The sequence below is a fragment of the Salvelinus fontinalis genome, chromosome 1, assembly GCF_029448725.1.
Source record: "Salvelinus fontinalis isolate EN_2023a chromosome 1, ASM2944872v1, whole genome shotgun sequence".
Taxonomy (NCBI): domain Eukaryota; kingdom Metazoa; phylum Chordata; class Actinopteri; order Salmoniformes; family Salmonidae; genus Salvelinus; species Salvelinus fontinalis.
The window spans coordinates 42,583,143-42,598,322 of NC_074665.1; the positions used below are offsets into that span (position 1 = coordinate 42,583,143).

At 44.0% G+C, this 15,180-nt stretch overlaps 1 protein-coding gene across 1 annotated transcript in view; it reads right to left on the bottom strand.

The window, feature by feature from the left end:
* Window positions 1-15,180, bottom strand: part of lrp2b (low density lipoprotein receptor-related protein 2b) — a 124,468-nt gene that overhangs the window by 60,305 nt on the left and 48,983 nt on the right. The window contains exons 43-46 of the mRNA XM_055921948.1: window positions 13,404-13,569; window positions 7,190-7,348; window positions 6,402-6,691; window positions 338-541 (exon numbers count right to left, since the gene is read on the bottom strand). Of these exons, the coding sequence (XP_055777923.1) occupies window positions 338-541; window positions 6,402-6,691; window positions 7,190-7,348; window positions 13,404-13,569 (819 nt within the window). The remainder of the gene's footprint in view (window positions 1-337; window positions 542-6,401; window positions 6,692-7,189; window positions 7,349-13,403; window positions 13,570-15,180) is intronic.

Sequence of the window (15,180 nt, forward strand, 5' to 3'; positions counted from 1 at the left end):
GTCAATGTGCGGGGACACTGATTAGTCTTTGGGGTCTACGCCAGGTTACTGTAAATCACTTTGTGACAATTGATCTAAACAGGGCTTTATAAATACATTTGATTAATTGATTGAGCAAGTGTGGAAATCTATGGGGGAAATACCAATAATGATGGAGTCTTTTTAACAAGGTTGCTAGGTGCAGGGAAATGACTGTACAGGGAGCACACTTGAGCTATAAAACATTTGACATGACTGCTGAGTTTGAAAGATTCCAAACTTAAGAGCATTTGGCTTTGCTGTTGCTGGGTCTTGACTAAAATGGCGGCAAAAAACAGACTGAGGTAAATACACTCACCGCACACTCTCTCCAGCTCGTCTGAGTTGTCCTGGCAGTCTCTGTAGCCGTCACACTTCAAACGCACTGAGATACAGCCACCGTTCAGACAGGTGAACTGCTCGGGCTGGCAACGGTTACCGTTGTCATGGATACAATCCCTGCCATTGTTGGCCAAATACCAGTTACCCGATACAGGACACTGACACTCTGGACCAGACGGACCTATAGGCAGAGGGAACCATCATCAGGGTCAGGGGTGATAGACATTGGCATGATGGATGGACATTAGTAGCTGTTGCTTTAGTTGCTCAATATTATTGTGAGTAACTGTGTGACTACCCACTGGGAACAAACTGGTTGATTCAACTTTGTTTCAGTTTGTCAACTTATTGTAACGTGGAAAATATATTGTATTTGAAAAAAAGTTATCAATGTACACTTGTTTTGAGGGTAACATTTAAACCACAGGATTATGTCATCATCGTAACAACATTTCAACATAGACAAACCCTGAATTTGTTGAATTTATTGCTCTTAAAGAACGTCAGATCTTCAATGTTGTATCCACTTACAAGTGGTGTAAATACTTAAGTAGTACTTTATAGTATTTTTACTTAAGTCGTTTTTTGGGGGTATCTGTACTTTACTATTTATATCTATGACAACTTTTACTTTTACTCCACTACATTACTAAAGACAATGTACTTTTTACTCCATACATTTTCCCTGACACCCAAAGTACTCGTTACATTTTGAATGCTTAACAATGCTTAACACCAACTTGCCTAGTTAAATAGAGGTTAAATATATATACACATATACACATATATACATATATACATATACATATATATATATACATATATACATATACATATATATATATATATATTTTTTTTTAAACAGAACAGGAAAATGCTTTCTGTTTGTCTGTTGCCAGTTTGTCTTGTCCCACCAGCGTGTTCCCTGTGCACTAGTTTTTCCCTAGTCTTCCCAGTGCTGACCTTTCTGCCTGTCCTGTACCTGCCTGACTCTGATTTGGATTACGACTCTTTGCCTGCCTTGATTTACCTTTTGCCTGCCCCTTGTACTGTAATAAACACTGAGACTCATACTGTCCGCCTCCTGTGTCTGGATCTAGGGTCTTAGCCTGAGCCGTCATAACTAAACACAAATGCTTCATTTGTAAATGTGCCCCTGACAATCTGTATATTAAAAAAACAAGAACATTGTGCCGTCTAGTTTGCCTAATATAATGAATTTTAAATGATTCTTAAATATATTTAAAATCAAATATGAACAGCTATTGTTTCAATTCAACCCAGGATTCAACAATAAATAGGCAATGCATAGGCATAGGGTTTCAAGCTCTGGCTAACTTCAAATGTAATGATATTTATTGATATTGAATTGTGTTTGGTTGTCAACGCAACAACAAAAAAATCAACATTTGAAGGAGATATACAGGTAACAGACAAAATAAAGGAAAGACCAACATAAAGCTTCTTAATAAGGAGTTGGGCCACCACGATCCGCCAGAACAGCTTCAATGCGCATTGGCATACAGTGCATTCCGAAAGTTCAGACCCCTTGACTTTTTCCACATTTTGTTATGTTACAGCGATATTCTAAAATCAATTTAAAATAACGAGTCGTCATCAATCTACACACAATACCCCATAATGACAAATCAAAAAACAGGTTTTTAGAATGTTAGAAAATGTATATAAAAAAAACAAATACCTTATATACATAAGTATTCAGACCCTTTGCTATGAGACTCGAAATTGAGCTCAGGTGCATCCTGTTTCCATTGATCATCCTTGAGATCTTTCTACAACTTGATTGGAGTCCATCTGTGATAAATTCAATTGATTGGACATGATTTGGAAAGGTACACCTGTCTATATAAGCACCCACAGTTGACAGTGCATGTCAGAGCAAAAACCAAGCCATGAGGTTGAAGGAATTGTCCGGAGAGCACCGAGACATTATATTGTTGAGGCACAGATCTGAGGAAGGGTGCAAAAATTTCTGCAGCATTAAAAGGTCCCCAAGAACACAGTGGCTTCCATCATTCTTAAATGGAAGAAGTTTGGAACCAACAAGACTCCTAGAGCTGGCTGCCCAGCCAAATTGTGCAATTGGGGGAGAAGGGCCTTGGTCAGGGAGGTGACCAAGAAACCGATGGTCACTCTGACAGAGCTTCAGAGTTCCTCTGTGGAGATGGGAGAACTTTCCAGAAGGACAACCATCTCTGCAGCAGTCCACCAATCAGGCCTTTATGGTAGAGTGGCCAGACGGAAGCCACTCTTCGGGAAAAGGCACATGACAGCCTGCTTGGTGTTAGCCAAAAGGCACCTAAAGGTCTCTCAGAACATGACAAACAAGATTCTCTGGTCTGATGAAACCAAGATTGAGGCGACTGGGAGACTAGTCAGGATCAAGGGAAAGATGAACGGAGCAAAGTACAGAGACTGGACCTCAGATTGGGGCGAAGGTTCACCTTCTAAGCACACAGCCAAGACAACACAGGAGTGGCTTCGAGACAAAGTCTCTGAATGTCCTTGAGTTGCCCAGCCAGAGGCCGGACTCGAACCCGAACGAACATCTCTGGAGAGACCTGAAAATACATGTGCAGCAACACTCCCTGTCCAACCTGACAGAGCTTGAGAGGAAAATGCAGAGAAAAATGCAGAGAAAAATGGGAGAAACTCCCCAAATATAGGTGTGCCAAGCTTGTAGCGTCATACCCAAGAAGACTAGAGGCTGTAATCACTGCCAAAGGTGCTTCAACAAGGTACTGAGTAAAGGGTCTGAATATTCATGTAAATGTAATATTTCAGTTTATTTTATTTTATACATTTTCCAAAATGTCTAAAAGCGTGTTTTTGCTTTGTCATTATGGGTTATTGTGTGTATATTGATGATGGGGAAAAAACGTTTAAATTAATTTTAGAATAAGGCTGTAACGTAACAAAATGTGGAAGAAGTCAAGCGGTCTGAATACTTTCAGAATGGACTGTAGATTCTACAAGCGTCTGTAACTATGGAAGGGATGACACCATTCTTCCACCAGAAATTCCATCATTTAGTGTTTTGTTGATGGTGGTGGAACAACGCTGTCCCAGGAGCCGCTCCAGAATCTCCCATAAGTGTTCAATTGAGTTGAGATCTGGTGACTGAGATGGCCATGGCATATGGTTTACATTGTTTTCATGCTCATCAAACGATTCTGTGACCACTTGTTCCCTGTGGATGGGGTTCTTGTCATCCTGGAAGAAACCATTCCCATCAGGATAGAAATGTTTCACCATATGTTGAAGCTGATCGCTCACAATGGCTGTGTATTTATAGGTGTTTACCTCTCCCTCTAAGGGGTTGAGTGGACCTAAACCATGCCAGGAAAATGCACCCCACACCAGCTCAAACAACTCAAATGTTCCCTTTATTTTGGCAGTTACCTCTATCTTCTGCTTGGACAGTTCCATATGTGCCATTGTCTGGCCTTAATTCCAGTTTGATTGATATGTTGGATTCACGTCTCCATCGCAACCAAAAATCTAGTTAAATAATCAAACTAAATCAAATCAAACTTTATTTAAAGTGCATTTAAAGTTTGATTTGATTTAGTCCAATTCTTAAACTTAAGATTTTTGGGGTTTAGATGGAGATGTGAATCCAACATATCAATAATTAATTTGTAGACAAACTGGAATTAAAGCCAGACAGTGGCACAGATGGAACTATCCAAGCGGAAGATACATATTCAAATATTGATATTTGGTTGCGTTGACAACCAAACACAATTCATTATCACATTTGAAAAATGATAAATAGCCTATTAAAAAGTTAACCAATTAAATGTTGGATTCTCATCTCCAATTTAACCAAAAATCAAAGTTAAAGAATTGGATTAAGCCAGTGGTTCAGATGGAACTATCCAGGCAGTAGATACATCTTCTTTAAATGTTGATATTCGGGTGGCGTTGTCAACCAAACACAATTCAATATTACTTTTGTAATACTGTAAATAGCCCAAAGTTAAGGCTATCTTACAAACTAATGCAACATTCAACCTTAAAATGGCCTCATTTTGAGGTTACTGTAACTACAAATGTGTTATGTAATCATATAAAGCATAAATAGACAGTGAGTAACGAATAAAAATAACAAGTAAAAATAACATGGCTATACAGTATAAAGGGAGTAGAAAATAACATGGCTATGTAAAAGGGCTACCAGTACCGAGTCGACGTGCAGGGGTACAAGGTAATTGAGGAATCTATGTACTGTACATATACTGTAGGTAGGGGTAAAGTTACTAGCAGCAGCGTATGTGGTTAGTGTGTGTGTGGCGTCAGTGTGCATTTTATGTATGTGTGAGCGTATGTAGTGTGTGTGTGTGTGTGTTAGAGTCCAGTGTGCGTTCATAGTCCGTGCAAGAGAAGGGTAAAAAGGGTAAATACTGGTAGTCTGGGTTGCCATTTGATTAGCTATTTATCAATCTTGTTTAGAAGTCATATGGCTTGGGGGAAGAGCTGTTCAGAGTCCTGTTGGTTTCAGACTTGGTGCATTGGTACCGCTTGCCATGCGGTAGCAGAGAGAACAGTCTGCGGTTTGGGTGGCTGGAGACTTTTACAACTTTTTTGTGCCTTCCACTGACACTGCCTGGTATATAGGTCATAGATGATGTACTGAGCTGTACGCATTATCCTCTGTATAGCTCCTTGCAGTCGGATGCCAAGCAGTTGCCATACCAAGTGGTTACGCAGCCAGTCAAGATGCTCTCGATGGTGCAGCTGTAGAACTTTTTGAGGATATGAGGGCCCATGCCAAATCTTTTCAGTCTCCTGATTGGGAAGAGGCATTCTCGTGACCTCTTCACGACTTTATTGGTGTGTTTGGACCATGATAGATCCTTAATGATGTGGACACAGAGGACCTTGAAGCTCTCGACCAGCTCCACTACAGCCCTGTCAATGTGAATGAGGGCGTGCTCGGCCCTCAGTTTCCTGTAGTCCATGATCAGTTTAGGGAGAGGTTGTAGTCCTGCTCCCTAGGGGTTGTCTCATCGTCGTCGGTGATCAGGCCTACCACCATCGTGTCGTCGGCAAACTTAATGATGGTGTTGGAGTCGTGCAGGGCCACGCAGTTGTGGGTGAACAGGGAGTACAGAGAGGGACTAAGCACGCACCCCTATGTTTAGGGTCAGCATGGCAGATGTGTTGTTGACTACCCTCACCACCTGACCTGGGGGTGGCCCGTCGGGAAGTCCAGGATCCAGTTGCAGGATCACTGAGCCAGGGACCTTAGCTCAGTGATGAACTTCGAGGGCACTATGGTGTGGAACGCTGAGTTGTAGTCAATGAACAGCATTCTCACGTAGGTGTTCCTTTTGTCCAAATGGGAAAGGGCAGTGTGGACTGCAATAGAGATTGCGTCATCTGTCGATCAGTTGGGGCGGTATGTTAATTGGAGTGGGTCCAGGTCATCGCAGGTCTGTGAAGATCTTCACAATTGCTGTAATAATCTGTGCAGAATCTCGAACGGCAATGATCACTTGCACCATGTACTTTTAATGTCATCTAAACTGCAATCCAGGTAATGTGATTCTGCTGTTAGATGAAGCACAGTGATAGCACATTAAACAAAATATCTGACATTGTATTCCCATTTAAACTTTGCTGTACTTTTAAATGGTTGAAAGCGCAGTGATAGACATTTGGGTGACAATTAAACCAAAAATCAGACATTGTTTTTCCGTAAAAATGTGGTTGTGCTTTTAGATGGTTGAAAGCATAGTGATTGGAAATTGAAATAACTTTTGGCTGTCTTTTTGAGTGGGTGAATATAGGTTGTAATCTCAATGATCAACGTCTCAACCAAATACTGTGTTACGAAACTATACATGTTGAAATAATGCAGTGTGCCCAGTGGGTATTGTTGTTCTCAGACTTTCACCTGAATCATTAATTGATGTCAATGAGAGATGAGAAATTTGAGTTTAGCGTGTGGATCTCAAGCCCTCTAAGAACTCCAAGACACTGAAAGCAAATGTTTTGTTATTCAAACTCCTGACCTGGCACGCAGACGTGACTACACCCTCCGTTAAACTGCTGACAGGGGCTTGAGCAAGCCTCCTGCTTGGACCCGGCGTACACGTGGATGTCGTTGGGCCTGTACTGTAGTTCCTGGACCAGGACCGTGAACCCTGACCCGTCGTCCTTCCCGGCACGGTAGACCGCTTGCGTGGTCCAGTCAGTCCAGTATATGTCCTGCTGGAACACGGTCAAAGCGTAGGGGTACTGGACCCCCCTCATGATCACCTGGCGGCTCTCCCCGGTCAGGGTGGAACGCTCAATCTTATCTCTAATGTTGAGAGGGAAGGGAGTGGAGATGGAGAAAAATAATGGATGGGTGGGTGAGTGAGTGAGTGAGTGAGTGAGTGAGTGAGTGAGTGGGTGGATGCATAGATGGATGGATATATGGATGGAAGGATGAATGGATGGATGGAGAGTTAGAATGCTAAGAGATCATGAGAAATGGGTGCATAGAAAAACAGTGTAGCCTACTGCTTTTAAATATTTAAGGAAGTGGAGAATTGTTCAACACTTTTCTGGGTAAAAAAAATCAATTGTGTCACAAATGGCACATGATTTGGACTTATTGATTCCACCTCATTTCCAACTAAGCGACCAGGTACATTCTAAGAAATGACACGGTCAAATGGTAATTACCTATGAGTTACTTTCTTTCTTTGAGATTCATTCAAACTATGGTACAAAAATGTTTAGTGCTGTACATTATAAACACAAAACAAACAACAGCTGAAACATTACAGAATGTTACAAATGATCGTGTTCTTACAGGGAAGCGTCGGCCCAGTAGAGCATCCTTTCCTCGTAGTCTATGGAAAGTCCGTTGGGCTGGGACAGACTGGTGCTGATGATGGGCACCCGGAAGTTTCCACCCAGAGTAGCTCTCTCTATCTTAGCAGGGCTCCCCCAGTCAGTCCAGTATAGATAGCTAGAGAGAGAGAGAGCAAGAGATAAATGTTAACCTAGCATCTTAGCTTAGCCAAGGCCCCTATGAAGGGGTATCTGTACATTACTTTACTATTTAGATTTGACAACTTTTTACGCCACTACATTCCTACAGAAAATAAATCTGCTTTTTACTCCATACATTTTCCCTGACACCCAAAAGTACTCGTTACATTTTGAATGCTTAGCAGGACAGGGAAATTGTCTAATTCACGCACTTATCAAGAGAACATCCCTGGTCATCCCTATTGCCTCTGATCTGGTAGACTCACTAAAAACTTAGTTTGTAGTTTAGTTTGTAAATTATGTGTTGACCCTGGCTATCCGTAAATTTAAAAAACAAGAACATCGTGTCGTCTGGTTTGCTTAATATAAGACATTTAAAATGATTTATACTTTTACTTTTGATACTTAAGTACATTTAAAACCTAATACTTTTAGACTTTTACTCAAGTAGTATTTTACTGGCTGACTTTTACTTGAATCATTTTCTTTAAAGTGTCTTTACTTTTACTCAAGTAGGAAAATTGGGTACTTTTTCCACCACTGCCGACCGCAAGGCGCTACAGAGGGTGGTGAGTAATGCCCAGTACATCACAGTGGAAGGCCCCCAAAAATCTCCAGCCACCCATCGACTGTTCTCACTGCAACCACACGGCAAGCGGTAACGGTATACCAAGTCTGGAACCAACAGGACCCTGAACAGCTTCTACCCCCAATCCATAAGACTGCTAGACAAGACTGCTAAATAGCTCATCAAATCAAATTTTATTGGTCACATACACATGATTAGCAGATGTTAATACGAGTGTAGCAAAATGCTTATGCTTCTAGTTCCGACCGTGCAGTAATATCTAACAATTTCACAACAACTACCTTATACACACAAGAGTAAAGGAATGAATAAGAATATGTACATATAAATACACTGCTCAAAATTCTGATTGTGCAGATGGTGACCACAGACCACTTCTCAGTTCCTATGCTTCCTGGCTGATGTTTTGGTCACTTTTGAATGCTGGCGGTGCTTTCACTCTAGTGGTAGCATGAGACGGAGTCTACAACCCACACAAGCGGCTCAGGTAGTGCAGCTCATCCATGATGGCACATCATGCGAGCTGTGGCAAGAAGGTTTGCTGTGTCTGTCAGCGTAGTGTCCAGAGCATGGAGGCGCTACCAGGAGACAGGCCAGTACATCAGGAGACGTGGAGGAGGCCGTAGGAGGGCAACAACCCAGCAGCAGGACCTCTACCTCCGCCTTTGTGCAAGGAGGAGCACTGCCAGAGCCCTGCAAAATGACCTCCAGCAGGCCACAAATGTGCATGTGTCAGCATATGGTCTCACAAGGGCTCTGAGGATCTCATCTCGGTACCTAATGGCAGTCAGGCTACCTCTGGTGAGCACATGGAGGGCTGTGCGGCCCCACAAAGAAATGCCACCCCACACCATTACTGACCCACCGCCAAACCGGTCATGCTGGAGGATGTTGCAGGCAGCAGAACGTTCTCCACGGCGTCTCCAGACTCTGTCACATGTGCTCAGTGTGAACCTGCTTTCATCTGTGAAGAGCACAGGGCGCCAGTGGCGAATTTGCCAATCTTGGTGTTCTCTGGCAAATGCCAAACGTCCTGCACGGTGTTGGGCTGTAAGCACAACCCCCACCTGTGGACGTCGGGCCCTCATACCACCCTCGGAGTCTGTTTCTGACCGTTTGAGCAGACACATGCACATTTCACCACCTGCAGAATCACTCCTTTATTGGGGGTGTCTTGCTAATTGCCTATAATTTCCACCTTTTGTCTATTCCATTTGCACAACAGCATGCGAAATTTATTGTCAATCAGTGTTGCTTCCTAAGTGGACAGTTTGATTTCACAGAAGTGTGATTGACTTGGAGTTACATTGTGATGTTTAAGTGTTCCCTTTATTTTTTTGAGCAGTGTATATGGATGAGCGATGGCCAAACGGCATAGGCAAGATGCAGTAGATGGTATAGAGTACAGTATATACATATGAGTTAGGTTATGTAAACATTATATAAAGTGACATTGTTTAAAGTGACTGGTGATACACTTATTACAGCCAATTTTTGGGCTGTTGCACCTTCACCACGCTGTCTGTGTGGGTGGACCATTTCAGTTTGTCCATGCCGTGTATGTCGAGGAACTTAAAACTTTCCACCTTCTCCACTACTGTCCCATCGATGTGGATAGGGGGGTGCTCCCTCTGCTGTTTCCTGAAGTCCACGATCATCTCCTTTGTTTTGTTGACGTTATTTTCCTGACACCACACTCCGAGGGCCCTCACCTCCTCCCTGTAGGCCGTTTCGTCGTTGTTGGTAATCAAGCCTACCACTGTAGTGTTGTCTACAAACTTGATGATTGAGTTGGAGGCGTGCATGGCCACGCAGTCATGGGTGAACAGGGAGTACAGGAGAGGGCTGAGAACACACCCTTGTGGGGCCCCAGTGTTGAGGATCAGCGGGGTGGAGATGTTGTTTCCTACCCTCACCACCTGGGGCGGCCCGTCAGAAAGTCCTGGACCCAGTTGCACGCGGCGGGGTCGAGACCCAGGGTCTCAAGCTTAATGATGAGCTTGGAGGGTACTATGGTGTTAAATGCTGAGCTGTAATCGATGAACATCATTCATACATAGGTGTTCCTCTTGTCCAGATGGGCTAGGGCAGTGTGCAGTGTGATTGTGATTGCGTCATCTGTGGATCTATTGGGGCGGTAAGCAAATTGGAGTGGGTCTAGGGTGTCAGGTAGGGTGGAGGTGATATGATCCTTGACTAGTTTCTCAAAGCACTTCATGATGACAGAAGTGAGTGCTATGGGACGATAGTCATTTAGCTCAGTTACCTTAGCTTTCTTGGGAACAGGAACAATGGTGGCCCTCTTGAAGCATGTGGGAACAGCAGACTGGGATAGGGATTGATTGAATATGTCCATAAACACACCAGCCAGCTGGTCTGCGCATACTCTGAGGACGCGGCTAGGGATGCTGTCTGGGCCGGCAGCCTTGCGAGAGTTAACACGTTTAAATGTTTTACTCACCTTAACTGCAGTGAAGGAGAATCCGCAGGTTTTGGTAGCGAGCTGTGTCAGCGGCACTGTATTGTCCTCAAAGCGAGCAAAGAAGTTCTTTAGTTTGTCTGGGAGCAAGACGTCGGTGTCCGCGATGAGGCTGGTTTTCTTTTCGTAATCCGTGATTGACTGTAGACCCTGCCACATACATCTCGTGTCTGAGCCGTTGAATTGCGACTCTACTTTGTCTCTATACTGACGCTTAGCTTGTTTGATTGCGTTGCGGAGGGAATAGCTACACTGTTTGTATTCGGCCTCGCCATGATTAAAAGCAGTGGTTCGCGCTTTCAGTTTTGCGCGAATGCTGCCATAAATTCACGGTTTCTGGTTTGAGAAGGTTTTAATAGTCACCGTGGGTACAACATCACTGATGCACTTGCTAATAAACTCGCTCACCGAATCAGCGTATACATCAATGTTGTTGTCTGAGGCTATCCGAAACATATCCCAGTCCACGTGATCGAAGCAATCTTGAATCGTGGAATCAGATTGGTGGAACCAGTGTTGAACAGACCTGAGCATGGGCGTTTCCTGTTTTAGTTTCTGTCTATAGGCTGGGAGCAACAAAATGGAGTCGTGGTCAGATTTGCCGAAAGGAGGGCGAGAGAGGGCTTTATATGCGTCGCGGAAGTTAGAGTAGCAATGATCCAGAATGCTGCCAGCCTGGGTCGCGCATTTGATATGCTGATAAAATGTAGGGAGCCTTGTTTTCAGATTACCTGTGTTAAAATCCCCAGCTACAATAAATGCAGCCTCAGGATATGGGGTTTCCAGTTTACATAGAGTCCAATGAAGTCCTTTCAGGGCCATCGAGGTGTCTGCTTGGGGGGGGGGGGGAAATATACACGGCTGTGATTATAGTTGAAGAAAATTCTCTTGGTAGATAATGCTGTCAGCATTTGATTGTAAGGAATTCTAGGTCAGGTGAACAAAAGGACTTGAGTTCCTGTATGACGTTATGATCACACCACAACTCGTTAATTATAAGGCATACACCCCCGTCCTTCTTCTTACCAGAGAGATGTTTGTTTCTGTCGGCGCGATGCGTGAAGAAACCGGGTGGCTGTACCGACTCTGATAACGCATCCCGAGTGAGCCATGTTTCCGTGAAACAGAGAATTTTACACTCTCTGATGTCTCTCTGGAAAGCAACCCTTGCTCGAATTTCGTCTACCTTGTCAAGAGGCTGGACATTGGCGAGTAGTATACTCAGGAGTGGTGAGCGATGTGCCCATCTACGGAGCCTGACCAGAAGACCGCTCCATCTGCCCCTTCTGCGCCGCCGTTGTTTTGGGTCGCCTACTGGGATCCGATCCATTGTCCTGGGTGGTGGTCCAAACAGAGGATCCGCTTCGTGAAAGTCGTATTCCTGGTCGTAATGTTGGTAAGTTGATGTTGCTCTTATATCCAATAGTTCGTCCCGACTGTATGTAATAAGACTTAAGATTTCCTGGGCTGGGCCTCCCGGGTGGCGCAGTGGTCTAGGGCACTGCATCGCAGCGCCAGCTGCGCCACCAGAGTCTCTGGGTTCGCGCCCAGGCTCTGTCGCAGCCGGCCTCGACCGGGAGGTCCGTGGGGCGACGCACAATTGGGCTAGCGTCGTCCGGGTTAGGGAGGGTTTGGCCGGTGGGGATATCCTTGTCTCATCGCGCTCCAGCGACTCCTGTGGCAGGCCGGGCGCAGGGCGCGCTAACCAAGGGGGCCAGGTGCACGGTGTTTCCTCCGACACATTGGTGCGGCTCGCTTCCGGGTTGGAGGCGCGCTGTGTTAAGAAGCAGTGCGGCTTAGTTGGGATGTGCTTCGGAGGACGCATGACTTTCGACCTTCGTCTCTCCCGAGCCCGTACGGGAGTTGTAGCGATGAGACAAGATAGTAAATACTAGCGATTGGATACCACGAAAATTGGGGAGAAAAGGGGATAAAATTTAAAAAATACATTTAAAATAAATTTAAAAAAGATTTCCTGGGCTAACTGTATAAGAAATAATACATTAAAAAAACTAAATACTGCATAGTTTCTTAAGAACGTGAAGCGAGGCGACCATCTCTGTCGGTGCCATACTTGTTTTAGAAAGCGTCTATGACAAATCAGGAGAGGTCGTTTCACTGAGCAGCCATTACAAACACAGTCTGGAACACAGTGATCACAAAGGTCATTACAGAAAACACCAGATTGATACCGATCAGGAGAGTAGCCTTTTCTGGGTGTTTGGAGTCACGTTGTGGGATTGGTAATAATCTGAGAGAGATTTAGGGAGTCCCAATGCTTTAGGACTTGGTCAGGTGGTTTAAGCATGTTCCAGTCTACGTCAACTAGCAGGACAATTTCAGACTTAAGGTAAGGGGCCAGGAGAGAGCTCAGGGCAGGTAGGGTGCAGGCCGGTGCTGATGAAGGACGATAACATCCGGCAACAGTCGAAGAGTTATTTGGAAGTTTAATGCTTAAAACCACAGACTTGGTGAAGACAACCGAGCCAACCGAGCACTGAAGGTGTTTCTTGGTAAAGATTGCCACTCCACCACCTTTGGAAGATTTGTCTTGCCGAAAAAGATTATAACCAGAAAGGTTAACATCAGTGTTCAAAACACTCTTCCTTAAAACCACGTCTCAATAATGACCAACACATCTGGATTGGAGCTGTGAACCCACACTTTCAATTGATCCATTTTAGGTAATTAGCTTCTAGTGTCAGATGCAGAAAACCCAGGCTTTTACGAGAGCAGAAATCGGTGAAGCAGATAGAGCACAAGTCAGAATTGGGGCTAGCAACAGTAGATGGGCCAGGGTGTACATGCATATTTCCAGATATCATCAGCAGTAATCAAAATAATTGATATTAGTGTTCCAAGACAAATTGTTCCTATCTTGCTCGAAGGACCAGTTTGTGGAAAACCTGGATGGGATTTGTAAAATTAGCGATCAATGTATGCAAACATCTCAGTTGGTTTTACCCATAGCAGGGATCCACAATGATGCCAAGAGGGCGGTTGGCATGGGCTATCAAGGAGCGGTTCTGCCCGTCCACCCCCATGGCCAGGACACTTCTGTTGTAGTAGTCGGTGAAGTAAAGGCGCTTGTGAACCCAGTCATAGGCCAGCCCCTGTGGATAATTTAAATCTGAGAGAGAGAGAGAGAGAGAGAGAGAGAGAGAGAGAGAGAGAGAGAGAGAGAGAGAGAGAGAGAGAGAGAGAGAGAGAGAGAGAGAGAGAGAGAGAGAGAGAGAGAGAGAGAGAGAGAGAGAGAGAGAGAGAGAGAGAGAGAGAGAGAGAGAGAGAGAGAGAGAGAGAGAGAGAGAGAGAGAGAGAGAGAGAGAGAGAGAGAGAGAGAGAGAGAGAGAGAGAGAGAGAGAGAGAGAGAGAGAGAGAGAGAGAGAGGAGAGAGAGAGAGAGAGAGAGAGAGAGAAGAGAGAAGAGAGAGAGAGAGAGAGAGAGAGAGAGAGAGAGAGAGAGAGAGAGAGAGAGAGAGGAGAGAGAGAGAGAGAGAGAGAGAGAGAGAGAGAGAGAGAAGAGAGAGAGAGAGAGAGAGAGAGAGAGAGAGGGAGGAGAGAGAGAAAGAACATTTAAAAGAAAGAGGGGAGAGAAATAGAGAGAGAGAGAAAAGAGTCAGAGTGGGAAAAGATAAAAGTGAGGATAGAGACAACCTAAGTCACCAAGGTAACTAATACTGCAACATATAGATGTTAACAGCTACACTCAATACTGCAACAAGACATTAAAGGCCCAATGCAGCCGTTTTTGTATCAACATCAAATCATTTCTGGGTAGCAATTAAGTACCTTACTGTAATAGTTTTCCATGGTCAAAATAGTTTTTTGCAAAAAACAATTTCTCAAGCCAGAATTTTGCAAAGACTGTCTGGAAGTAGGAAAGGGGAAACTGAATAGTATCTGTCATTGGCAGAGAGCTTTGGAACTCTTTATTATTGGTCTATCAAAGGAAAACAAAAACATATTTTGGCATTTCTTTCATTATGCAAAATGGATCATACTGGCTGTATTTCTGTATTTTGAAAGTTATATATCTTGAAAACTTGATTGCTGACATGCATAACATTTTTAGACCATATCAACAATGGACTAATGAAACATACCAAAATATAGTTTAACTAATTTACCATCTGGTGATGTCACCAGGCAAGCCAAAACTCCACCCATGCAAAACTTGCTAGTTAGAAGGTCCTATGTACACTGAACAAAAATATAAACAAAACATGTAGTGTTGGTCCCATGTTCATGAGCTGAAATAAAATATCCCCAAAATGTTCCATAAGCACGAAAAGCTTATTTCAAAAACAAACAAAAAAATACACAGCTGTACCTTGTGCTGGGGACACTAAAAGACCACTCTAAAATGTGCAGTTTTGTCACACAACACAATGCCACAGATGTCTCAAGTTTTGAGTGAGCGTGCAATTGACATGCTGACCGCAGGAATGTCCACCAGAGCTGTTGCCAGAGAATTTAGTGTTAATTTCTCTCCGTCTCCATCGTTGTTTTAGAGAATTTGGCAGTACGTCTAACCGGCCTCACAACCACACGCCACATGTAACCACGTGTATGGCGTCGTGTGGGTGAGCAGTTTGCTAATGTCAACGTTGTAAACTGTGTGCCCCATGGTGGCAGTGGGGTTAATGTATGGGCAGGCATAAGCTACGGACAATGAACACAATTGCATTTTATCGCTGGAAATTTTAATGCAGAGATACAGTGACGAAATCCTGAAGCCAAAT